General features: G+C 57.1%; 1 protein-coding gene across 1 annotated transcript; it reads left to right on the top strand.

Annotated features, from left to right (window-relative positions):
* Window positions 1-241: 241 nt before the first annotated feature.
* On the top strand, window positions 242-26221 carry CDS2 (CDP-diacylglycerol synthase 2). The gene is made up of 13 exons (XM_064175724.1): window positions 242-352; window positions 11631-11773; window positions 12586-12682; window positions 13052-13149; window positions 13794-13933; window positions 14793-14851; window positions 15960-16042; window positions 17019-17106; window positions 17404-17472; window positions 18429-18581; window positions 19501-19620; window positions 20229-20332; window positions 21810-26221. The coding sequence occupies exons 1-13, from the start codon at window positions 290-292 to the stop codon at window positions 21937-21939; spliced, it is 1347 nt and encodes a 448-aa protein (XP_064031794.1). The 5' UTR covers window positions 242-289; the 3' UTR covers window positions 21940-26221.

Here is a 26221-nt window from a genome sequence, read left to right as displayed (position 1 = left end):
CGCCCGCGCTCGGGCCTCTCCCGGTGGCTCCGCGGCCGCCTCCTTCCGCGCCCCGAGCACAGCTGCGCAGCGGCGCCCACCCCTACGGCGCCCACCCCTTATGGCGCCGGCGGCGCACATCCGGGTACACCTGGGCGGGACCAGCGCCGCGCTCGCCCCGCCCCCGGGCCCGTTCTGGCCGCTGATTGGCCAGCTGCCTCGCCCTGCCCTCTGCCGCCCCCTGGCGGCGGCCGCCGTGTGTAGCGCAGGAGCGCTGGCGCGGCCGGAGCGGCGGCGGTGCGGGGCCGGCATGAGCGAGCTGCGGCAGCGGCTCGGCCGGGAGCCCGGCGGGGCGCGGGAGCCCGAGGAGAAGGTGAGGAGCGGGCCGGGGCAGCGGATGGGGCCGGCCGACGAGCGGGGCTGCGGGGACGGGCGGCAGGGTGCGAGGCCTGCGGCTGTGGCTGTGGCTGACTGCGCGGCCTGCTGACCCCGGGGGTACTCAGCCGCCGCATCTCCCACCGGGGTTGCGACCCCCCCGGGGTACTCCGTTCCGTGCGCGTCTGCCCATGCTTTTGCAGCGCCTGCGGGGTTAGTCGCTTGGCTTCTATGCACAGCCTCCCGACAGCCCCCATCCGGCCGTGAGCGGGCCGATGACGGCGCCGGGGGCAGTCGGTGTCGGTGGCTGGACAGCCGCTCCCGGATGCCGGCTTGCAGGAGCGCGGGGGTCCGGGGGCACACAGCCTTTCTGTGGGGTACCCCAGGTGGGATCACAGAATCGTTAGGGAAGAGTTTGGTGTCGCCTAAGTCATCCCTCAGTCCCTGCCCCTCCCTGCGGCGGTGCCCGGGGCCGTCGCTGGGAGTTAATCGAGGTTAAACGGTTCCGTTGCTCCGGAGAAGAGAAGAGAACCTGCCCCTGCTTCCCTGTGCCACGTCCGAACCCAGTCCCGCCTGGATGCTCCGAGCTGGGCAGTTGCTCCATGGGTCCTGTCCTCACCCTTGTCATCGTCACTCCTGCACTTCCCAAAGGGGAAGCAGCGAGGGGAGGAAGCAGCCCAGGAGAACTTGGGACACAGCATCTGCAGGGCTGCAGGTGGGGAAGAGCTGGAAGGCAATGTGGGACCTCACCGTGTTGGTGTTCAGTGCTCCTGCCTCGGGAGTGACCCCCAAGTCACTGCCCTTGGCAGCAGCCTTGTGGGCAGCTCTCAAGTAAGAGGTGATAGAGATGGCCTCAAACTGCACCAGGGAAGGCTTAGGTTGGGTATTAGGAGAAATTTCTTTGCTGCAAGAAGGGTCAGGGATTGGCACAGGCTGCCCAGGGAGGTGGTGGAGTCCCCATGGCTGGAGGTGTTCAGGAAAGGTGTGGCCATGGCACTTGGGGCCATGGTTTAGTGGCCACAGTGGTTGGATTTGCTCTTAGAGCTGTTTTCCAGCCTTAATCACAGAATCAAGCAGGTTGGAAGAAAGCTCCAAGCTCAGCCAGCTGAAACCTAGCCCCCAGCCCTGCCCAACCAACCAGACCATGGCACTGAGTGCCCCAGCCAGGCTTGGCTGCAGCCCCTCCAGCCATGGGCACTGCACCACCTCCCTGGGCAGCCCATTCCAGTGCCAATCACTCTCTCTGACAACAACTTCCTCCTCACCTCCAGCCTCAACCTGCCCTGCCACAGCTTCAGCCTCTGGCCCCTTCTGATGCTGCCTGCCTGGCAGCAGAGCCCAACCCCACCTGGCTACAGCCTCCCTGCAGGCAGCTGCAGGCAGCAATGAGCTCTGCCCTGAGCCTCCTCTGCTGCAGGCTGCACCCCCCCAGCTCCCTCAGCCTCTCCTCACAGGGCTGTGCTCCAGGCCCCTCCCCAGCCTTGCTGCCCTTCTCTGGGCACCTTCCAGCACCTCCACATCTCTCTCCACTGAGAATATGGGAGTGGAGACAAATCACAGGCACAGAAGGGAAAACTTTGTCACTTTGAGGGTGCTGGAGGCCTGGGGCAGGCTGCTCAGGGAGGTTGTGAAGTCTCTTTCTCTGGAGACTTTCAAAACCCACCTGGATATGTTCTGTGTGACCTGCCCTGGGTGATCCTATGAGGCTGGAAGAGAGCTCCAAGCTCAGCCAGCCCAACCTAGCACCCAGCCCTATCCCACCAACCAGACCATGGCACTCAGAGCCCCAGCCAGGCTTGGCTGCAACCCCTCCAGGGACGGTGACTCCATAATGATTCTGATTCTTCCCTTCTGTGATCCCAGTGATGTTTCCTCTGCTGGTGCATGAGGTACAGTTTGGAGAAGAGTGAAGTCATCAGGCAAGAAGTCCTTTGCCATCTAAATGGCACACTTCAGGCTGCTCTGAATGGCAATTTAACAGCTGCCCGGGGCTGTGCAGCAAGGTGGGAGGAAGCTTTGTTGTTCTGCTGTGACTAGAGAGGGAGCTGGGACAGAAAGTGCTGACAGTGCTGAGAAGCACAGAATCGTTCTGGTTGGAAAACACCTTTTAAGATCCCCGAGTTGGGCATTGCTGTGAGATTACAAATCACAGCCTGGGCTGCACCAGGAGCAGTGGGACAAAGGGAGGTGGTTCTGCTTCTCTGCCCTGCTCTGGGGAGACCCCACCCGCAGTGCTGTGTCCAGCTGTGAGATCCTCAGCAGAGGAGGGACACAGACCTGCTGGAGCAGGTCCAGATGAGGCCATAAAGATGATGGGAGGGCTGGAGAAGCTCTGCTGTGGGGATGGGCTGAGAGAGTTGGGGCGGTTCAGAGTGGAGAAGAGAAGGCTCTGGGAGCTGCACTTCAGTGTCTGAAGGGGCTGCAGGCAGGCTGGGGAGGCACTGTTCAGAAGGGCCTGTGGGGGTAGGATGAGGGCAGTGGTTTGGAACCAGAGCAGGGCAGAGTTAGGAGGGCAGGGCAGACATCAGGAGGACACGGTGAGACATGGAACAGGCTGCCCAGGGACGTGGTTGAGGCCTCATTCCTGCAGCCATCCGACCTCAGCCTTGCTGTGTCCCTGTTCAGCCTACTCCAGCTGGAGGTGTCCCTGCAGAGTGCAGAGGGGTTGGACAAGATGCCCTTGGAGTATCCCTTCCAACCTGATGCAATCTGTGGATTGCCCACGAGTGGCAGGGGCTGCCTTGGTGCAGGTGTGAGGTTTGTGTTCTCCACAGCTCAGCTGAAGCTGTTTCCCACCCAGTTCTGTTTTGTCGTGGGTGTGCAAAGGGCAGAGCTGTTAGCACCTGGATAACCTCAGCTGGAATTGACTTTGCAGCAGACAACCTTGAGGGACTTTTCTGTTCCAGAGCTGTGGGAGTTGGAAGATGTCCCTCAGCAGCCTGGAAGGAGCAGTGCTGCTTCACCAGTAAGCAAACAAACTCCCTGGGCCAAGCTGTGGTCTTGCTTTAGCTGCCTGTGATGCATTCCTAGGGAAGGTCAGAGGGCCTCTCTTTGGAGTGCAATCCTGATACCTGCAGGTGCCTTTTTGCACAGAAAGAGCCTTCTGAAGGGCTCCTCTCATCTTAACCTTTAGGTCAATGACTTGAAGTGGCTTTACTCGAGAGAGGGAAGGTTTATGGTGTGCTGCTCAGAGCCTAAAGCTGCTCAAATGAATTGCAAGAGCCCAAAAAAAAAGGCAGAAGAGGTTTCCAAACAGTGGAGAAAAGCTCCTCTGAGGTGCTGAATGGCTCTGGAAGAACAGAAAGCAGTGATGGGAGGCAGAGAATTTCCCCAAACTGCTCAAATCAAGCCTGGGAGGAGGTTACCTGGTAACAATCATCCTGCCATTAGCAAATCCCAGCACTGTCGTGCTTGCCCTGGCAGCATTTCTCAGCAGCAGATGATTCTGTCCTCCCCTGAGAGATCCACACATTGTGTTTGCAGTGCTTGAGAACTGCCTGGCAGAGCCTGGGAAATAACAACAGGATGAAACCAAGGCAGCAGAACTGCTCCTGCACAGCCTGCTTGTTGGTGCTAGCAGTCTGGCCAGTGTGTCCCTGCAGGTATTGGGCTCAGGGTGGGAGATTCCTGTTCAGCCTCTTTATTGATGAGCTGGAGCAGGGGATGGAGTCCAGCAGCAGGCAGTCTGCAGATGACACCAAGCTAGGAGCAGCTGTGGAGCAGTTGGAGGGTAGCAGAGCCCTGCAGAGGGAACTGGGCAGGCTGCATGGGTGGGCAGAGGCCAAGGGCAGGAGACAGAACAAGACCAAGGGCAGGTTCTGCACTTTGGCCACAGCAACCCCAAGCAGTGCTACAGGCTGGGGCCAGAGTGGCTGAGAGCAGCCAGGCAGAGAAGGAGCTGGGGGTGCTGGCAGAGAGGAGCTGCAGAGGAGGCAGCAGTGCCCAGGTGGGCAGCAGAGCCAATGGCATCCTGGGCTGGCTGAGGAGCAGTGTGGGCAGCAGGACAAGGGAGCTGCTTCTGCCCCTGTGCTCAGCACTGCTCAGGCCACCCCTGCAGTGCTGTGTCCAGTTCTGGGCTGCTGAATTGCAGAGAGATGTTGAGGTGCTGGAAGGTGTTTGGAGAAGGGCAGCAAGGCTGGGGAGGGGCCTGGAGCACAGCCCTGTGAAGAGAGGCTGAGGGAGCTGGGGGGGTGCAGCCTGCAGCAGAGGAGGCTCAGGGCAGAGCTCATTGCTGCCTGCAGCTGCCTGCAGGGAGGCTGTAGCCAGGTGGGGTTGGGCTCTGCTGCCAGGCAGGCAGGGCCAGCAGAAGGGGCCAGAGGCTGAAGCTGTGTCAGGGCAGGTTGAGGCTGGCTGTGAGGAGGAAGTTGTTGTCAGAGAGAGTGATTGGCACTGGAATGGGCTGCCCAGGGAGGTGGTGCAGTGCCCATGGCTGGAGGTGTTGCAGCCAAGCCTGGCTGGGGCACTGAGTGCCATGGTCTGGTTGGTTGGGCAGGGCTGGGTGCTAGGTTGTGCTTGGTGAGCTTGGAGCTCTCTTCCAACCTGGCTGATTCTATGATTCCCATTTCTACTTCATCATCCCCTGAGCTTGGCCAAAGGAAGAACCCATCAGTGCCTTCTGTGAGCTCCAGAAGTTCTGCTGCCATACAACCATGGTGGAAAAAGCCCTCTCAGATCATCCAGTCTGACCAACAACCTAACCCCACCCCAGCCCAGCCACTCAGCCTTGGCCCTGGGTGCCCTGGGCACACATCTCTCACACACTTGTCCCCTCTGAGAGCAGAGTCTGTTGCACAACAGTGTAAACACAAATCACTTTTCAAACGCCCTGGCACCACAGCCCAGCTGAGGCAGCCCAGGGGCAGCTCTTACCTCTGCCCTGTGCCAGCAGGCAGGAGAAGATCAAAGCTGCGAGGGTTGTGCAAGGCTTGGAGGAGCAGAAAGTGAAAGCAGCTTCTCACCTTCTGCCAAGAGAGCTGAACCCTCCAGGTCTGATCTCAAAACCTGCCTTGATGTTTACATCTCCTTTCAGCTCTCCTTTACCACGCTGAGAGCTCTCTGCACAGGGCTGGGACCTGGGTTGTTGACCCTGGAGCAGAGGAGGCTGAGGAGAGAGCTCATTGCTCCCTGAGAGGAGGCTGCAGTGAGGTGGAGGTTGGGCTCTGCTCCCTAGGATCAGGTGATGGAACCAGAGGAAGTGGCCTGAAGTTGTGCCAGGGGAGGGTTAGGTTGGAGGTGAGGCAAAATTTGGTTGCTGCAAAGAGTGGGGAGGGGTTGGCAGAGGCTGCCCAGGGAGGTGGTGGAGTGCCCATCCCTGGAGGTGCTCAGGAAACCTGTGGCCACATGGGGCCATGGCTTAGTGGCCACGGTGGTGCTGGGTTGCTGGTTGGATTGGATGAGCTCAGAGGGCTTTTCTCACCTGAGCAATGCTCTGCCACTTTGGTAAGTGCCACTGTAGCAGGGTGCCAGTTAGACCCAGGAGAACCCAGCACTGGGGCCTGTCTCAGACCAGCTCTGTGCCGTGGCTCAGTGGGAGGCAGAGTCCTGTTATTAGCAGTAGGAAGTTCTGGGGGAGTGCCAGAGCCAGCAGCCTATTTTTGTGCTCTTTTGTATACAATAGCTTCTGGAAAGGGCTTGCAGCCTGATGCCTTTCCCTTCTTGATCTGCTGGAATAAACAGAGCCCAGAGTGGGTGCTGTGCTGGGGGACAGAGGATTAAGTGGGTGCTGGGTGAGTCACAGGGGTGCTGGACTTGGCCTGAATCAGATCTGCTGACATTGAGGTCAGGCTTTGGTCTCAAACTGTTGTGCTGCTCGATGCAGGTTGAGCACAGCTCTGCTGAGCCCAGCTGGCTGCTCCTACTGCCTGGTGTTTGGCACCCAGGCACCCTCAGCAGGTTTGCTGATGGCACCAGGCTGTGTGGTAGGCTCCAACTACCTGCAGGGAGGCTGTAGCCAGGTGGGGTTGGGCTCTGCTGCCAGGCAGCCAGCAACAGAACAAGGGGACAGAGTCTTAAGCTGTGCCAGGGCAGGTTCAGGCTGGATGCTAGGAGGAAGTTGTTGTCAGAGAGAGTGATTGGCACTGGAATGGGCTGCCCAGGGAGGTGGTGGAGTTGCTGTGGCTGGAGGTGTTGCAGCCAAGCCTGGCTGGGGCACTGAGTGCCATGGTCTGGTTGGTTGGGCAGGGCTGGGTGCTAGGTTGTGCTGGCTGAGCTTGGAGCTCTCTTCCAACCTGCCTGATTCTGTGATTCTCTGGACTCACCTGAGGGCAGGATCCATCCAGAAGGATCTTGACAAGCTTGAGAAGTGAGCCAGTGCCAGCCATGAGAGGTTCAACAGGTCACAGTGCAAGGTCCTGCAGCTGGGTCAGGCCAACCCCAGGCATAACTCCAGGCTGGGGGCAGAGTGGGTTGAGAGCAGCTCTGGGGAAAAAGACTTGGGAGACCTCAGAGCTGCCTCCCAGTAGCTGAAGGGATCCTGCAGGAAGGCTGCAGAGGGACTTTTCCTGAGGGTGTCTGTTCTGAGGTCTCCCTGGAGCCTTCTCCAGGTTGAACAGCCCCAGCTCTCCCAGCCTGTCCCCACAGGGGAGGTTCTCCAGACGTCTGATCATCTTCATGGCCTCCTCTGGACCCTATCCAGCAGCCCCAGATCCTACTTGTGCTGGAGCCCCAGAGCTGGAGGCAGTGCTGCAGGTGAGGTCAGAGCAGAGGGGCAGAATCCCCTCCCTGTGCTGCTGCCCTCCCTGCTCTGGCTGCAGCCAGCACACAGCTGCCTCTGTGCTGCCAGTGACCAGTGCTGGCTCCTGGGGAGTTTGTCACCATCTGACACCCCCCAAGGCCTTCTCCTCAAGGCTGCTGTGGAACCACTCCTCACCCAGCCTGGATCTGTGCTTGGCATTGCCCTGACCCAGGGCAGGAACCTTGCCCTGGGCCTTATTGAGCTTGATGAGGTTGCCTTAGGTCCACCTCTGCAGCCTGTCCAAGCCCCTCTGGATGGATCCCTCCACCCAGTGGCTCTCAGTTTTACTGCCTGAAGCAGCAGCTCAGTTCTTCTCTCCAGCAGTGTGTTGGCATTTTCTGGCCCAGCTTCTCGTTGAACTCCAGCAGCAAGGCTGAACAAACCAGCACCTTGCAGCAGCAGAGGTGCACAAAGAGTTCCTTGGACTAATTTAATCTCCCAGCATTGAATGTGTTGCCCCTGGCTGTGGATTGGGTGGAAGGTTTCTGACAGGGAGGTAGCTGACTTGTTCCTATGGCAACTGAGATCGTGGCATGGATACTGGGGCAACAAAACCCCTCAAGCCTGAGTGCTCACAGCTTGCACTGTGAGAGCTGTGAGCAGCCATCCCTTGCCACATGCCTGCAGGGGTGAAGGAGGCTGCAGAAAGCTGAGGCACAATCTGCCTCTGCCTTCTTCTAGAGGAGCAGCATCTTTGCTCACAAAGGTTCTGTAGACCTCCTGGTTTCATAGGTACAGCAGGAAGGGCCACGAGGATGAGCAGAGGGCTGGAGCTGCTCTGCTGTGAGCACAGGCTGAGGGAGCTGGGGCTGCTCAGTCTGGAGAGGAGAAGGCTCCCAGGTGACCTTATTGTGGCCTTGCAGTGTCTGAAAGGGGCTGCAAGAAAGCTGGGGAGGGACTTTTGAGGCTGTCAGGTAGGGATAGGACTGAGGGGAATGGAGCAAAGCTGGAAATGGGGAGGGTCAGCCTGGAGGTGAGGAAGAAGTTCTCCAGCAGGAGAGTGGTGAGAGGCTGGAATGGGTTGCCCAGGGAGGTGGTGGAAGCCTCATGCCTGGAGGTGTTTGAGGCCAGGCTGGCTGAGGCTGTGTGCAGCCTGATCTAGTGTGAGGTGTCCCTGGACATGGCAGGGGAGTTGGAACTGGCTGATCCTTGTGGTCCCTTCCAGCCCTAACTGATTATCTGATTCTAAGTTATCCTGCCCCCAGCACAAGAAGGATGTGGAACTGCTGGAGCAGGTCCAGGGAAGGCCACAAAGATGATCAGAGAGATGGAGAACCTCCCTTGTGGGGACAGGCTGGGCCAGTTTGGGCTTGTTCAGCCTGGAAAAGACTCCAGGGAGACCTCAGAGTAACTTTCCAGTACCTGAAGGGGCTTCAGGAGAGCTGGAGAGGGACTTCTGGAGAAAGGCTGGGAGTGACAGGAGAGGGACAGTGGCTTTGAGCTGGGAGTGACAGGAGAGGGACAGTGCCTTTGAGCTGGGAGTGACAGGAGAGGGACAGTGCCTTTGAGCTGGGAATTAGAGGAACTTGGAGCTGGGAGAGGGGAAATCGAAAGTGGAGATGAGGAAGGAGTTCTCGTGCTGGCACTGGGGGACTGTTTGCAGCCTGTGGCTTAGCACAGCCCAGCCCAGCAGTCCTGGCAGGCTTGGCAGAGCCCAGCCCAGCCCATGGCAGGCAGGAGCCCTCTGCAAGTCTCAGTTCTCACCGCCGATAGCCCTCGGCGAGCATCGCTCCCTGCGCTCTGTGCTGCTCTGCTCCTGCCTGGCCCTGCCCTGCAGTGGGGAGGTGCCAGGAGGCTGTTGCCAAGGCGATGCCACAGCTGGATTAAGGAGCCCAGATCAGGGTGCATCACGCTCAGGCTTAACCAAGTTATTTAGCACCCCACTCAGCTGCTTAAAGTGGTGGTTTGTAGGCTGCTGGGTGCAGTTTGCATGCAAGGTATAAAAATAGTGTCAGTTCCTGAGTCCCTTCCACAGCCTATATCTGGCACAATGTCCTACATCATCTCCAGGCTCTGCTGCAGAGAGCAGAGCTGGCTCTTGGTGCTGCTCACTTGTTTCCAGAGCAGGGTATTGATGTACCCCAGCCCTGGCTTGGAACCTGCAATTTCTTCCATCAGGGAAAGTGTTTTCATAGAATCATCGAATCAAGCAGGCTGGAAGAGAGCTCCAAGCTCAGCCAGCCCAGCCTAGCACCCAGCCCTGCCCAACCAACCAGACCATGGCACTGAGTGCCCCAGCCAGCCTTGGCTGCAACACCTCCAGCCATGGGCACTGCACCACCTCCCTGGGCAGCCCATTCCAGTGCCAATCACTCTCTCTGACAACAACTTCCTCCTCACATCCAGCCTCAACCTGCCCTGGCACAGCTTGAGGCTGTGTCCCCTTGTTCTGTTGCTGCCTGCCTGGCAGCAGAGCCCAACCCCACCTGGCTACAGCCTCCCTGCAGGCAGCTGCAGGCAGCAATGAGCTCTGCCCTGAGCCTCCTCTGCTGCAGGCTGCACCCCCCCAGCTCCCTCAGCCTCTCCTCACAGGGCTGTGCTCCAGGCCCCTCCCCAGCCTTGCTGCCCTTCTCTCAACACCTTCCAGCACCTCAGCAGCTCTCTGCAGTGGAGGAGCCCAGAGCTGGACACAGCACTGCAGGGGTGGCCTGAGCAGTGCTGAGCACAGGGGCAGAAGCAGCTCCCTTGTCCTGCTGCCCACACTGCTCCTCAGCCAGCCCAGGATGCCATTGGCTCTGCTGCCCACCTGGGCACTGCTGCCTCCTCTGCAGCTCCTCTCTGCCAACACCCCCAGGGCCCTCTCTGCCTGCCTGCTCTCAGCCACTCTGGCCCCAGCCTGGAGCTGCTTGGGGTTGCTGTGGCCAAAGTGTAGAACCCTGCACTTGGCCTTGTTCAGTCTCATCCCCTTGGCCTCTGCCCACCCATGCAGCCTGGCCAGGTCCCTCTGCAGGGCTCTGCTGCAGGAGTGCTCCCCAGGGAACAGCCTTCCCTGTCCTTGCTGCAGGGACTGGGGAGCAGGATGCAGCTCTGCTGCTGAAGTGAGGGGCAAAATGTGAAGGGTACAAGAGGCAGTGGGCACAAACTGGAAGCCAGGAGGTGCCACCTGAACAGGCAGAGAAACTTGTTTGGTGTGAGGGTGCAGGAGGCCTGGAGCAGGCTGCCCAGAGAGGCTGTGCAGAGCTGCCAACCCCCCCTGGGCACTGTGCTGCTGGGCAAGGTGCTGTGGGTGCCCTGCTGGAGCAGGCTGGGCTTGGCCTGGCTGCTCTCCAGAGCCTCCCTTCCCACCTTCACCATGCTGGGACTTGGGGGTTCTGTGAAGTGTGGGTTCTTCCTCTATCCAGGAGCTGGCCCAGAGGACAACTGGAGTGGGCAGAAGGTGTGGCAGTGCCTGGGAGCCAGGAGGTCACCTGCAGTCCTTTTCCTGGCCTTCAGTCACCTCCTGCCTGGCCAGTCCTTGCTGGCCCCTAAGGACAGGACTCTGAGCCCTCTGCTGGAGCAGTCCAAGGGGTGGGGAGGGCACTGCTGTTCCCTTCCAGAAGATCAGGCTTGTCCTGTGGCCAAGGAGGATGGCTGGGGCTGGGTGATAAGCTCTGCTCTTCCTCTTCAGCTGTCTGAGGAGGTGGCTTTGGTGCCTGAGAGTGAAGTCAGCACTTGAAAAGCCTGTCTGGAAGCCCTGAGCCTGTCCACTTGGAGGCCTTTCTTCCTGTCTAATTTGGGCAGTGTTGCATACTTGGAGCTGTGCCTGGGGACTGGAGACCTTGTGAAAATTCCTGCTAACAAGGCTGTGTCCCTCAGGCACTTGCTGCACTTGGAGCTCCTAACTCATCCACTGTGAGGCCTCGTTAGCAGTGCAGAGGGAGCAGAGCCTTTGCTGTGCCTGCTGCTGAGGCTGGTGGAGAGTCAAAGCCAGCCTGTGGGTCACTTAAACCACTTCAGGTTGGTTGCCTTAGGAGTAACTCCCTGTACCAGCCAGAATATACAGGAGTGGGTTCAGAGGAGGCTCTGATCAGAGAGCTGGAGAGCTGCTGCTATGGGGACAGGCAGGGAGAGTTCAGCCTGGAGAAGAGAAGGCTCCAGGGAGACCTCAGAGCAGCCTTCCAGTGCCTGAAGGGGCTGCAGGAGAGCTGGGGAAGGACTTGTTGCAAAGACATGAAGTGACAGGACAAGAGATGATGGCTGCAGGCTGGCAGAAGCTGGGGTTAGATTTGCCATTCCTCCCTGTGAGAGTGGTGAGAAGCTGAAACAGGTTGCCCAGAGAAGCTGTGGAGGCTCCAAGCCTGGAAGTGTCCAAGGCCAGGTTGGATGGGGTCTGGAGCAGCCTGGTCTAGTAGGAGATGTCCCTGCCCATGTCAGGGGGGTTGGAGCTGGATGATCTTTAGGGTCCCTGCTAACCCAAACCCTTTGGTGATTCTCTGATTCTATGAATGTTTTCTTCTCCTCTCCTGCAGAAGCAGACTGGTGGCAGGGGCCAGGCCCAGTGGCCTGGTCTGAGTTCAGAGTGCCAGTGCTGTGTCTGCTAAAGGTCTTTGTCTTCAACTTGCAGGAGTCAGAGTCTGAGAACAGGCTGGATGGAGAGACAGCATCAGACAGTGAAAGCAAATCTGACTTTGGAGGCTCAGCCCCAGTGCCAACATCAGATGACACTCCAGAGGTCCTGAACAGAGCTCTCTCCAACCTGTCCTCAAGGTAGCACCCACTGGGCATCGTTTGCATCCCCACTGTGGCTCTCCTGGCCCTGGCAGTGGGTGCTGGGAGCTGACAGAGCAGCTCCTGGGAGCTCTCCCTCGCTGGGGTGGCACAGGAAGGTGGCCCTGAGGCCACAGGAGGCAGAGGTGAGGGCGATGGTGGTGAGGGCAGCAGCCTGCAGCGCTCCCGCTCCGGCCGTGTGGCAGAGGAGCACTGCGGGCAGGGGCTTGGCAGCTGAAGAGAGGCTCTGGGTGGGGCAGCAGGCAGTTGGCTTTAGCTCTGGCAGCAGCCCTCAGCTGTGCTCTGTAAGCCCTGCTTTGACTTCTGCAGCAGTGCTCAAGGCAGGTGTGGTGATGTGGAGATCAAAGAGCAAACTGAGGATCTTCTGCGGTCCGTGGGAGCAGAGAGCTCTGCTGGGTGCTGTGGGGCTGGGAGAGGCTGAGGGCAGATCTGTACAACACAGCAGGGCCCATGGCCCCTCTTGGAAAGAGGTCCCCATTCTATGTGACCTTGCCATGCAGCTGGTCCAAGGGGTGGCAGAACAGCAGCAGATGCCCTCCTGTCCCCTTCCAGTGCCCTTGGAGATGCTCTGCCCGTGGCAGAGCAGAGGGCAGCATTTCTGCCAGCAGGACAGGCTGAGCTGAGCTGCAGCATTGCAGCTCCTGCCAGCCAGACCTTCATCAGTGGAGCAAGATCTCTCTGCAGCTCTTGGAGCTGGCAGAGCTCAGCTCCTGCCTGTGCTGCTGGGGCCATGGCAGTGCTGTCCTGCTCCCTGCCACTGCTTTGACTGTCTCCAACGTTTTTCCTTCTAGATGGAAGAATTGGTGGGTGAGAGGCATCCTCACGCTGGCAATGATTACTTTCTTCTTCATCATCATCTACTTGGGACCCATGGTCTTAATGACAATAGTAAGTGAAGTGCCCCCAGTGTTCCTGGTGGTAGAAGGGAAGGAAGGTTCCTGAGGCTGTTGCTGGAGTGGGCAGCTCAGAGGTTACTTCCATGGAGGAAGCCTGGAAGGAATCTGTGACCAGCAGCCTTGGTGGTCAGCATCTGGCTGTAGTTGAAACTACTACAAGGGGTGGCTTAGAAACTCCCTGCAGGGAAAGAGGAAGGGAAAAGAACAGGATGAGCTTCCCATGTTGGAGCAGGAGGCTGCTGCCAGGCTGCCAGCGACTGCTGAGGAACCTTCTGCTGTGCAGGTGCACGTTCTGTGCCTGCTGGAGGAAAGAGAGCTTTAGCCAAGCTGTGCTGCAGCTGCTGCCTGTGTGTCTGTGCAGGTGATGTGTGTCCAGATCAAATGCTTCCACGAGATCATCACCATTGGCTACAATGTCTACCACTCCTACGACCTGCCCTGGTTCAGGACGCTCAGCTGGTGAGTGAGGAGCTGCTGCTCTGCCCAGCCAGCTGTGCCCCAGGCATGCTTCTACCCATTGCACACGGGCAGCAAAGGGGCTCAGCTGGTGCCTCCAGGCCACACAGCCTGGGGCTGCTCTGTGCTGACTGATGTGGAGAAGAGAACTCTCTGGGGAGAGCTTAGAGCAGCCTTCCAGTACCTGAAAGGAGCTGCAGGAGAGCTGGGGAGGGATCTTTGAGAAGGGCTGGGAGTGACAGAATAAGAGGCAATGGCTTTGAGCTGGGAGAGGGGAGATTGAGACTGGGGAGGAGGAAGAAATTCTTTAGAGTGAGATCTTTAAGGTCCTTTCCAACCGAAGCCAACCCTCACCTCCCTCCAAGCTCCTTTCAGCTGCTGTTGAGAGCAGTGAGGTCTCCCCCCAGCCTCCTTTTCTTCAGGCTCAACTCAACACCCCCAGCTGCCTCAGCTGCTCCTCCCCAGCCCTGTTCTGCAGACCCTTTCCCAGCTTTATTGCCCTTCTCTGGACCTGCTCCAGCTCCTCAATGTCCTCCTTGGGGTGTGGAGCCCAAAACCGAAGGCAGGATTCAAGGTGCAAGTCACTTGCTGTGTTTCTGCAGAAGCCTTTCAGGGTTCCTGCTAATGAGCATCTGCATCCTCCACAGGTACTTCCTGCTCTGTGTCAACTACTTCTTCTATGGAGAGACTGTGACAGATTATTTCTTCACCCTGGTTCAGAGAGAGGAGCCCCTGAGAATCCTCAGCAAATATCATCGCTTCATTTCCTTTGCTCTCTACTTGACAGGTAGAGGCCATCCTGGGTAATCTTGGCTGGGCTGGAGGGAAGGGATCTCCTTCAGCTCCTCTTCTTCTGAGTCTTGTGTCCAAAGCATTATCCATAGCAGATTGCATTGAGGAGTGGTGGCAAATCTCTTAGGTGAGGCCCTGCAGAAGAAGACTCCACAGTGTGTACAGGACAGCCAGACTTGGTGGTTCAGCACCTTGAATACTACCTCCAGCATTGCTGTCCCCAGCAGGAGGGAGCAGAGCTGCTGGAGTGAGGCCAGAGGAGGTCACAAAGGTGATCCAAGAGCTGGAGCAGCTCTGCTGTGAGCACAGGCTGAGGGAGCTGGGGGAGTGCAGCCTGGAGAGAAGACTCCGAGGGGACCTTAGACCTGCTGCCAAGAGCTGAAGGGATCCTGCAGGGAGGCTGCAGAGAGACTTTTGCTGAGGGTGTCCAGAGCCAGGCCAAGGGGGAATGGTTTGAGGCTGAGGCAGAGCAGGGTTAGAGTGGAGCTGAGGAAGTGCTGTGTGAGGGTGCTGAGACTCTGGCACAGGCTGCCCAGGGAGGCTGTGGATGTGCCCTCACTGGAGATGCTGAAGGCCAGGTTGGATGTGGCCTTGAGCAGCTGATCCAGTGGAGAGGTGTCCCTGCTCCTGGCCTGGGCTGCAGTAGATGATCTCTAAGATCCCTTCCAGCCTGAGCCATTCTCAGATCCTTGTCCAGGTATTCCCTGCAGGCAGTGGTAGTTTGTGGCTCCACCAGCAGTGTTTTCTCACTCTGCATTGCTGCTTTACTCAGGTGAGGTCCCGAGGAGCTGTGCAGCATTTCTGGCTGCTGCAGATCTATCCCCACCAGTTCCTTCTCCTTGGTCTCTCCTCAGGTTTCTGCATGTTCGTCCTGAGCCTGGTGAAGAAGCACTACCGCCTCCAGTTCTACATGGTAGGTGAGCTGCAGGGCCTGGCTGCCCCACCTGGAGGCAGGAGGAGGAAGAGTCAAGGCTGCTTGGGAGCGTTGTGTAGAGCAGGGTGTGTGTGGCCATGCTGCAGGAGCAAAGTCCCTGTGGGCAGAGTGGGTTCTTAGCGAGCTGGCTCTGCCTGAGCTCCCCTGCAGGGAAGGATTCTCTGCTCCCTGCACTTGTGGATGCTCTTCAGAAGCTGTCTGCAAGCTGAGAGGAGAGCTCAAAGCCATTTCACCTTTGTTCTGAGGGTAGATCACCCCCAGGCTGGCTCTGTTGCCAGATGCCAATAAGACATTTGCTGGTGTTTGAGTTTTCCAGCCTGGGCAGCTCCCAGCCTGCTCCTTACACAGGCAGAAGGCTGAGGGGGATGTATGTAAAACTTTGCAGTGAGGATGAGGAGACATTGGCACAGGTTGCCCAGGGAGGTTGTGAATGCCTCCTCCCTGGAGGTGCATGAGGCCTTGAGCAGCCTGTGCTGGTGAGAGGTGTCCCTGCCTGTGGTTGGAGCTGGATGAGCTTTGAGGTCTCTTCCAACCCATCCCAAGCCATTCTGTGGGTGTGAATATTGCAGGTGGGGGGGGTAGGGCTGGGCTGAAGAGCAGTAGTTGGAGCCACACTGAGAATGGAACCCAGGAGGTTCCACATTGACATGAGGAGAAGCTTGTGAGGGTGCTGGAGGCCTGGAGCAGGCTGCCCAGAGAGGTTGTGGAGTCTCCTCTAGAGATTCCAAACCCTCCTGGGTGCATTCCTGTGTGACCTGTCCTTGGTGACCCTACTCTGGCAGGGGGTTGGACTCAAAGATCTCCAGAGGTCCTTTCCAGCCACTTCCATTCTGTGATTCCTATGTCTAAGTCTTCCCAGTGGAGGTCACCTCTGGGCTGGAGCAGAGCAAGCTCCTAAGTGACTGCTGCTGACTCTTCCCTGCCCTTCCTGCCTCTCTCTGTGTCACCATGAAGGTGCTTGCTGGCAGTGCCCGTGGGCATGAGCCCTCCTGGGGCTGAGGGGGAGCTGCCAGCTGCTGGCTGCTGCCAGGGCTGGCTGTGGCAGTGTCTGGGGGCAGGTTGGGCTGCATCCTGTCTTCTCTTGCAGTTTGGCTGGACCCACGTGACGCTGCTGATCGTTGTCACCCAGTCCCACCTCATCATCCACAACCTCTTTGAGGGAATGATCTGGTGAGTGCCCTCCTGCACCTCGGGGGCTTTGCTTTCTGCAGCCTGGGCTTGCAGCTGCAGCTGCTCTTGCAACAACCCAAATGGCCCAGGAGAAGATGCTTCCAGAGGCAGAGCAACCTCTTCAGAAGATCAAAGCACTGATGCCTGAGTGCAGCTTAGGACTTGCTCTGTGCTCCTGGAGCAGTGCAGAGTTGCTGTGAAGGAGCTCCTGGGTCCTGCTGTGGGGGCAGGGACCTGTCAGGCAGTGCCAGGCCCATCGAAGGTTTAGGTTAGACATTAGGAAGAAGATCATCACTAGGAGGGTGCTGAGACACTGGAACAGGTTGCACCTCATCCCTGGAGGTGTATTAAGATGTCCTCTACTCTGCCCTGGTGAGGCCACAGCTGGAGTCTTGGGACCAGTTCTGGGCTCCCAAAGTGCAGAGGGACAGGGAAGAGCTGGAGAGAGTCCAGGGCAGGCTGGGAAGATGCTGAGGGGCCTGGAGCAGCTCTGACAGCAGCAAAGGTTGAGAGCCCTGGGGCTGAGATCCTGCAGGAGAGCAGCCCCCAGAGGGCATCTGAGCAGTGCTGAGCAAGAGCTGAAGGAGCTGTGGGGGGCAAGAGGCTGGGGCCAGGCTCTGCTCAGTGGTGCCCAGTCTCAGGCTAAGAGGCAAAGGGCAAAGGGCACAGACTGGACCCCAGGAGGTTGCATGTGAAGAGGAGGAGAAAGTTGTTTGTTGTGAGGGTGCTGAGGCCTGGAGCAGGCTGCCCAGAGAGGCTGTGGAGCCTCCTTGTGTGCAGAGCTGCCAACCCCCCCTGGGCACTGTGCTGCTGGGCAGGCTGCTGGGGGTGCCCTGCTGGGGCAGGGTGGGTTTGGCCTGGCTGCTCTCCAGAGCTCCCTTCCCACCCTCACCATGCTGGGATTTGGGGACTCTGTGGAGTCTTGGAGTTGTCTGATGCTGGCACTTTGCAAGGGTTTGGTTCTTCTCCCTCCTAGGTTCATTGTCCCAATCTCCTGTGTCATCTGCAATGACATCATGGCCTACATGTTTGGCTTCTTCTTTGGCCGCACACCTCTCATCAAGGTTTGTAACACCCAGGTTGGCTTCTTTGGGTCCCAGTCCTCTGTTCCCTCACCTGCAGTTCTGTGGGTTGTGGTGGGTCTGAAGCAAACTTCCACACTCAGGTTGGTGCCTCCCAGTCCTGGAGGCTGTGAGCCCAGCAAACCCTTCCACACTGAGATGCCAGTGCCAGCTGCTGCCCCAGCTCTTGCTTGGTGGCACCAGTTTGTGTTTGCCTCAGCAGCTCCCAAGTGGGGCAGGGCCCTGTGGGTGTGTGGAGGGGGCATGGTTTGTGAGCAGCACTTCTGTCTCCTCTGGCAGCTCTCCCCGAAGAAGACCTGGGAGGGGTTTATCGGAGGATTCTTTGCCACTGTTCTCTTTGGACTGTTGGTGAGTGGCAGCAGAGTGCTGCTTTCCCTGAGCCTTCCCCTTCCTAGGCTGACAGGTTTGGGACTCAGAAATGCAGTCAAGCTTTCAGCTCTCCCAGCTCTTATCAGAGACTTCAGACTTTCCTCACTGAGCAGGAGCTGGGCTGCTCTGTGGCTGTGTTCTGTGTGTAGGGCTGGAGCTGGAGCAGACTTCTGGAGGAGGTTTTGAGTCCCCTTTAGCTGCTGTGGCTGAGTCATTACAGCAACCAGCCCTGAAATGTTCTTGCTGCTGCTGCTGGCTGAATGCTGTGCACCACTGCAGGGGCTGTGTGCAGAAATGTGGGAGCTGTCCCTGCCTGTGGCAGGGGGTTGGAACTGGATGATCTTTGAGGTCCTTCCAACCTTAAACCATTCTATGATTCTGTGAAATGGCCTCAGGTTGCACCTGGGGAGATTTAGGTTGGACATTAGGAGAAACTTCTTCACTGAAAGGGTTCTCAAAGACTGTCCCAGGCTGCCCAGGGAGGGGTTTCAGAGTCACTGAGATGTGGTGCTGGGGGCCATGGTTTAGCTCCAGCCTTGGTAGAGTTAGAGAAGGGTTGGACTCAGTGATCTTAAAGGGCTCTTCCACCCAAATGATTCTGTCATTCCAGTTCCCTCTTGCAGTACTCCTCTGTGTCTGGGCTGATCTCTCTGGCAGGTTGCTTCCATGCTCTCAGCCCAGTGGTGCAGCCAGTCCCAGCCTGTCCCCGTGGGGCTCTGCTGCCTGCCTGCTGAGCAGATGCTCTCACTGCAGGAAAATGCTTCCTTTGCCTTTAGCCAATTACTGCTGCTCAGGAGAGTAATCTTCTTAATGAGGCTTGGGAGGTGGCTGCTGTCTCCTTGAGTGGCCTTTTCCCTTCAGATAGGCTCTGCTGCAGTGCTCAGGAACAATTAACCCTGCTGCCTCCTGCTGCCTCTCCTCTGCTCTCCTTGCAGCTGTCCTACATCATGTCTGGGTACCGCTGCTTCACCTGCCCCGTGGAGTTCAACAACGACACCAACAGCTTCACCGTGGACTGTGAGCCCTCTGAGCTCTTCCAGCTGCAGGAGTACAACATCCCTCTGGTGCTGCAGTCCGTGGTGGGCTGGGTAGGACTCTCCTTGGCTCTTGGATCTTATTTGTTGGGATGGGAAAGCTAAGAACAGAGCTTTAATTTGATGGCTTTGGAGGAACACAATGAAGATCTATTGAAAGAGAGGACTTTGGTGGTGCTCCATGTTGGTTGAAGGTCTAAAGGAGTTGTCCCCAGGTCTGGTGAGATATTAGCTGGCTTGAAGGCCACTGGCATCCAGGCCTCCATCAGAAGCAGGGTAGCCAGCAGGTGGAGAGTGGATTCTGCTTCTCTGCTCTGAGGAGGTCTCTGCTCTGAGACCTCACCTGCAATGCTGCGTCCAGCAATGGGCAGTGCAGGAGGGACATGGACCTGCTCCTGGAGGGACATGGACCTGCTCCAGCAGGTCCAGATGAGATCACAAAGATGATCAGAGGGCTGAAGAACCTCTGCTGTGGGGCCAGACTGAGAGAGTTGAGGCAAAGAGAAGAGAAGGCTCCAGGGAGACCTTAGAGCTGCATTTCAGTATCTGCAGGGCACTTCCAGGCAGGCTGAGGAGAGGCTGCTCAGAAGGACCTGTGGGGGTAGGATGGGGGCAATGGTTTGAAAGGGGAGCAGGACAGTTAGGTTAGATATCAGGAGCAAGTTCTGCACCATGAGGGTGCTGAGACACTGGAACAGGCTGCCCAGAGAGGTGGTTGAAGCCTCATCCCTGGGTTGAAGCCTCATCCCTGGAGACACTTTCTGTGTCCCTGTGCAGCCTGCTCCAGTTGGAGCTGTCCCTGCTGAGCGCAGGGGGCTGGACAGGATGCTCTTGGAGGGTCCCTTCTGCCCTGATGCCTTCTGTGAACATATGAATCTGTGAAAACCTCCTGACCTAAAGCCTGGAGAGCAGAGGAGGAGGCAGGCAGTGGACATGGCTCTGCTCAAACCCTTCCCTGTGTTCCCTCCTGCAGAAGACTGTCCGGATGTATCCCTTCCAGATCCACAGCATTGCCCTCTCCACCTTTGCCTCCCTCATTGGGCCCTTTGGAGGCTTCTTTGCCAGTGGATTCAAAAGGGCCTTCAAAATCAAGGTAAGGATGGGGAAGGTCATTTGCACCTTAGAAAGCCAAGCCCAAGTGGTTGGTGCCACTCCTGGCAGTCTCTGTGCTCCAGGGAGCGGCGCTTTGGGAAGGGAGGGGAGCTGGGGCTGGTCCCAGATCAAATGCTGGAGCAGGTTCTGGTGGCTTTGATTGACTGGGGAGGGACCACGAAGTGTCAGCTGTGATGTTCTGAGTGCTGCTTTGCTGCAGAACTTGAGGCAGAGGAGGGAAAACCCAGGCAGGAAGTTTTGCAATCTGAGGCTTCCCTTGCTGCCTCGCAGGCTGGCCTGAGCTATAGACTTCACTTAGGTGCCCTGGAAGGCAAGGGATGGCTGCAGGAGATCAGCATTAGCTTTGAGTGACCCTTGAGTGACAGATCTGAGTGCAGACATCAGAGCCAGTGCCTGAACTGATGTCCCTCAGGCACTGGTAGCCTTCTGAAGGTGAGCCCAGGTAGAGTCAGTGTCTCCTTAGCCTTGATGTTTGCCTGCTGGCAAAAGTTAGAGCAAGGCTGTGAGTACTGAGCACAGAGGGGCAGGAGCAGGAGCAGGTAGTGGATGTTTGAACCTGCTCAGTGCAGCTCCTTCTGCTCTGCACAGGACTTTGCCAACACCATCCCAGGGCATGGAGGCATCATGGACCGCTTCGACTGCCAGTACCTGATGGCCACCTTTGTGAACGTCTACATTGCAAGCTTCATCAGGTACTGCTGCTGGGGGCAGCTGGGGGGGCTCTGCCAGACTCCAGGGCTGTGCAGGCTGCAACAAGGAGCAGTTGTTAACCCCTCAGAGTGATCTCTGGAAATACCAAGGGACTGGAGATGGAAGCTTGAAGAATCAGAGTTGTTTGGGTTGGAAAAGCTCTCTAAGAGCATCTAAGATCCTCCAGGCCAACATCAACCCAGCCTCACCAGGGACACTAAACCCTGTCCCCAAGTGCCACAGGGTTCTTGAACACCTCCAGGGCTGGGGACTCCACCACCTCCCTGGGCAGCCTGTGCCAATCCCTGACCACTCTTGCAGCAAACGATTTTTCCCTCATCTCAAACCTAAACCTCTCCTAGCACAATTTCAGGCCTTTTCCTCTCCTTCTATCACTTGATCCTAGGGAGCACAGCCCAACCCCCACCTTCCTTCAGCCTCCTTTCAGGGAGCTGTAGAGAGCAATGAGGTCTCCCCTCAGCCTCCTCTGCTCCAGGCTACACACCCCCAGCTCCCTCAGCTGCTGCTCCTCAGCTCTGTTCTCCAGACCCTTCCCCAGCTTTGTTGCCCTTCTCTGCACCTGCTCCATCTCTTCAATGTCTTTTCTGGAGTGAGGGACCCAAAACTGACCCCAGGATTTGAGGTGTGGCCTCCATCAGTGCCTGGGGGAAGTGAAGCATCTTTGAGCAGGGTCCTGCAGAGCTGGAAGCACAGCTGCCCTCCATTCCCAGTCCTCCTTCATTCCAGCCCCTCTGAAACTCCTCCATGTCCCACCTGAGAGTACTGGGGGAGAACATCCAAGGCACAGCAATGTTCCCTTGTGGCCAGGAGGGACAATGGAGTCCTGGGGGGCATTAAGCAGAGTGTGTCCAGCAGATCAGTGGAGGTTCTCCTGCCCTCCTACTCTGCCCTGAGGAGACCTCATCTTGAGAGCTGCCTTCAGTTTGGGGCTCCCCAGGTGAAGAGGGACAGGAACTGCTGGAGAGAGTCCAAGGGAGGGCTGTGAGGATGAGGAGGGGAGTGGAGCAGTGCCTGGGGAGGAGAGGCTGAGGGCCCTGGGGCTGCTTAGTCTGCAGAAGAGAAGACTGAGAGGGGATTGAATCAATGTTTGGAACTCTCTGAGGGCTGGGGGTCAGGAGGGGGGGACAGGCTCTGCTCACTGCTGCCTGGGACAGGAGCAGCAGCAGTGGATGGAAGCTGCAGCACAGGAGGTTGCAGCTCAGCACAAGGGCAACTTCTTGTCTGGAAGGGTCCCAGAGCCTGGCACAGGCTGCCCAGAGAGGTTGTGGAGTCTCCTTGTGTGGAGCCTCTCCAGGCCTGTCTGGATGTGTTCTGTGTGCCCTGAGCTAGATTGGATGGTCCTGCTATGGCAGGGGGCTTGGACTGGGTGAGCTCTTTGGATCCCTTCCAACCCCTGACATCCTGTGAGCCTGTGAAGCTTCTCCAGCCCCTCTGATCATGATGATTTTTGTCTTCCAGAGGTCCTAACCCAAGCAAGCTGATCCAGCAGTTCCTCACCCTGCGGCCAGACCAGCAGCTGCACATCTTCAACACGCTCAAAGCACACCTGGTGGACAAGGGCATGTTGGGCAGCCTGGAGGAGGCATAGAGAGCTGGGGGATGGAGCAGGACTGCAGCCAGACAAGCCTCCTGGGGCAACCTCCAGGCTTGCCTGGTTTAAGACAATAACAAGGCCTCATTTCACTGTAACCTTTCTTCCACTCTTGGTAAATGTTTGCATTTGTGTTGTTTTTTTTAAGTAATCTATTTATAGAGCTTTGGTTCAAATGAGCAGATCTGAGCTTTGCAGCTGGCAAGGAGGTGAGGTTTGGAAGGCTTCTTGGGTGAAGTAGGAGGCTGCAAGTGTCCTCCTGGGCTGTTCTTAAGCTTGGGTGCACATGGGCAGAGCTGAAGGTTCCTTGGTGGTGCCTGGATGCAGGAGGTGTGCAGGGTACCAGCGGTGCCACCACCTTTGCCTGGGAGCCAGCTGTGCAGCTGCCCTGGCCATGGTGCCAGGCTGTGTGCACCAGGGCAACTCTGGGGACCATCATTTTCTGCCCTGGTAGCTGTGAATGAGCTGCTCCTGCTGCCAGGCAGCCACACTGGTGCCTGTGTGCAGCCTGCTTGCAGAGGCTCTGTTTGGAAGAGGATCTGGTCCCGGTGCAGCCACAGTCACTCGCTGGCTCTTGCAGTGCCTCTCACATTCCCCACCCTTTGCAGCTGATGTTTTGGCAAATAAGATCTTGATCAACCAATGAAACCAGAAACAGGTTTGGGGACAAGGAGTTGAGGGAAGTGGTGAGGATGTGAGAGGTTCAGATTGCTTCAGGACCGAATCAAGCGAAGCGGTTTTAGAGGACGTGGAAGGTTCCTTGAGTAAGAACAACCCTTGAAGTAACCTGGCTCCTTTTCTTCCCCTCCCCCCACCCTTGCAGAAAGCAGTTTCCAACTTGGTTTCTTTTCTGAAGGTTGCTGGTTGGGGCTCCAGCCCCTTCCAACCCCCCACCCCCCAGCTGGGTGTTTTGGTTTTCTTTCAGGGATCACATCTGTCACCTTGTTTGTTACTTGAGTTCCAGATGTTGTGCTGCTGAGTTTGTCATGGTCTGTGTTGCATTTCACTCTGGCTTCATTTACCTGCAGGCTTCTGTCCTGCTCTGCTTACTCAATCTTGTCAGGAATAGTTTGTACTTAAGAGTTGCAATTTCCCCCCCCCCCCTTCTGAGTCTTTCCCTTTATTTTGTCTTACTTTTGTATTATTTAAGGATGAGAGCCCTCAAGATTGTAAAGCTTTTCCTCTCTTCTTTTTGTGATCAGGTAGTGAAGAAGTTCCCATGTTCCCCAACACAAAATTGACTCTGAGTTTGCTTCTTTCCATAGTTTGTGCATGAGAGAGAGAGAGAGAGAAAAGCTTCATTTTAACCTGGGGAACAAGTGACAGGGAAAAGGTACCACAGAATTACAGCAATGCTTTGCTGTTTCCAACCACTTGCTGGCATTAACCTTGCACACAGGCACCCCCCCACGTGGGGACATGCTGCAGGCTAAGCATTGATGGAGAATAGACCACCTGAAAGCCATGCTCCAGGTTCTGCCCCTGCCACTGCTTCGTTCACCCCAAGCAAGCCTCCCTTGGCAGTCCTTAGCCTCTCTCCCCTGTGTCTGCAGGACTCTCTGCAGTAAGTTCTGCTTCACCTCCCCCCCAAACAGGAACCACAGGGCTGAAGTATGGAGCTGCTGATGCAAATTGCAGAGGTTGTGGAGAAGAAGGTTCCCTTTCCACCATGTGTTCTCAGCTGGTGAAGTGGCTGGCAGCTGGCAGGAGCTGGGATGCCACAGCAGAGGATTGCAGTGAGTTCATGCCTGTGGTGTAGGTGGAGGCTTTCCTGGGCTAGCTGTGGGGGCTGCTACCCTCCAAGTTAGATTGAGAAGGGATTTGTTTTCTGCTGCTTTAGAGGATATTTGTCCAAGCCCCTAATTTGAAAGCTGAAGGGGAGAAGGAAGCTGCTTCTGTCTTGCTTGGAAAATGTTTAGTCTGTGTTCCATGGGTGTGGAAGTGCCAGCGGTTTGGGTAGCCCCTGAAGAATAGTTTGCCCTGTGGGGTCAGACCAGCTGGTGCTCTGATGGATTCTCTCTGCCCATTTCCAACAGCTGATGCCCAAGTCCCTTGCAGTGCATTGCTGGGTCCTGAGGCAGTCAGCAGGAGCAGCTGAGGAGCTTCACACAAGCGTCCTGCGCTCTGTAGTGAAACATTTTTCACGTGTGGCCCTTGAGCCTTCTGCTTTATGCCTTTTGTACCTCTTGAGTTGTAGTTGGAATGGCATAAAACCCAGCTGGAAGCTTTGCTGCAGGCTTTGGAGGTGCATTGGGGCCCTTTGGGAGGTGCAGTGCTGGGTTTGGACACTGGGGGGCAGCAGCAGCGCTTCGCGGCCGCCTGGGGCTGGCTCAGAGCAGCAGCAGCATCGCAGCAGCAGCATCGCAGCAGCAGCATCGCAGCAGCAGCATCGCAGCAGCAGCAGCATCGCAGCAGCTCCTGTGGGTGGTGCTTTGCCGAGCTGCTCGCAGCTGTACTCTTCCCTCCCTCCCAGCAGAGCAGTTAAAGGGTGGACTTCCACACCGGGTTTGATCCTGAAGGGTAAAGCTACGTAGAGAAAGTTCAGCATCCTGCAGACTGGATGGGAAGAGAGCTTCCAGCTGAGAGAGGGAGGAGGAAGGGAGGGAGATGAGGGATGTGAAGGTTGGTTGTGAGCTGGAGAGCTGAGGCTGGTGAGCACTGTGGCACTTCCTCTCTTGGGCTGTGGGTGACAAACTCACTTCTGCTGTTCTGGGCTGAAGGACTGTGACAGCTCAGCTCTTGGTCACAGTGGCTGCTGTCTGGGAGCATTTCGTGGGTCTGCTCCATCAGCTCAGCCTCTGAGTGGCTTTTCTTTGCTGTAGATATGTTAAGTTAGACTTAGAAAGGTAAGAGAAACTGAAAAGCTGTTATTAGTGGCTTTGGCTGTGCTTAAAGGAGTTGTCAGTGATGCCAAGGGACATGTAGCAGGACACACTGCAGCTCCTTTCATAGCTTGAAGCCTCACAGGACCTTGGTGTGCTGCAGCCCTCAAATTCAGCAAGGATTCAGGTTTGGTGGAGGGCAGCAGAGATGTCAAGGTAAGGCCATGAGGGGATGCTCGCAGGAAGCTTCTCCAGCTGCAGAGCTGGAGCTCAGCATTGCACAATGGCTTTTGTTTGCAGTGGGCTCCATGACTGGAGAAGTTCCTCCAGCTTTTGCCCAGCAAGAGGGAAAGAACAGATCAGAGCAGCAAGGGTGAGGAACTGTGTCAGCTGCTGCGTGTGCTTGGCATGGAAGGAAGAGAAAAGCAGCCAGGGTGAAGCCTGAGGGAGTGCTGCTGCAGCCTGGCAGGGGACAGGCTGCTGTGGGATCCAGCTCCTGAGGAGTGCTCTCTGCTTTTGCCCTGGGAGCAGCCAGGGAGGGATGTGTGTGTCATGAGCAGGGCAGTGGCATGTGGCTGGACAGCTGCCTGGGGGAGAAGCTGTCCCTGTGAGGTGCCAGGGAAGCTGCAGGAGCTCTGCTGGTGGGTGATGAGGTGCTCTGGGCACAGCCTGGGCAGGCTTGGCTGGGCTAGGGCTGTGTAGGTGAGCACCTGGGATGACTCAAGAGGGATTTGCTTCTCCAGGTCTGGTTGTAGCCCGGAGCAGGTTTCAGGCTTAGGCCTGCAGTGCTCAGTGAGACATCAGAAGCTGCTCTGTAGAGAGGACAATGTCCTGTGCTGATCAGCTCCTGTCATGGAGAGACTCCAGAAGGGATGGGGCTGGTCTGAAGGGGCAGCCATTGCCTGGGCACCCTGTGGCTCCTGAAGCTGGAAGTCCTGTAGTACCAGCTCATGCCTGGCAGCAGGCTGGCAGCAGGCTGGCACCTTCCACTCTAAGAGTTGTCTCCTGCTTCTGATGCATGCAGCAGGTCCCCCCAAGCACGGCTGCGCTGAGATCCTGCCCTCTCTCTTCCCCTGCCTCCTCTGACCACCTCTGTGTGGTCAGAGGAGGGCACAGCTGTATGGAAAGCATCCCTGGAGCCCACCCAGAGCCTCCTGGGGGCAGATGTTTGTGCCAGAAAGCATCAGGTGAGAGCTGCTGTGGTTCCTGCCTTCTGTAGCACCCTGGGGTTGCAGTTTGTCCTCTTGCACTCTTGGTCTGCTCCTCTTCTCCAGACCTGATGTGTTCCTGCCATCTGCTTCTTTCTCTGTGCACTCTTCTGTTGGTTCATGTTTTAGCTGCCCAGGTAGAGCTGCCTCTCTTTGACTGAGTGTCTGACTGTGATATATTGTATATTTTAAGGTATCTACCCTATTTATATACTACATGTTACTGGTAAATAAATATAAGTTCCATTA

The sequence above is a fragment of the Pogoniulus pusillus genome, chromosome 42 (assembly GCF_015220805.1).
Source record: "Pogoniulus pusillus isolate bPogPus1 chromosome 42, bPogPus1.pri, whole genome shotgun sequence".
Lineage (NCBI taxonomy): Eukaryota > Metazoa > Chordata > Aves > Piciformes > Lybiidae > Pogoniulus > Pogoniulus pusillus.
This window is presented reverse-complemented; position numbering and strand designations above follow the sequence as displayed.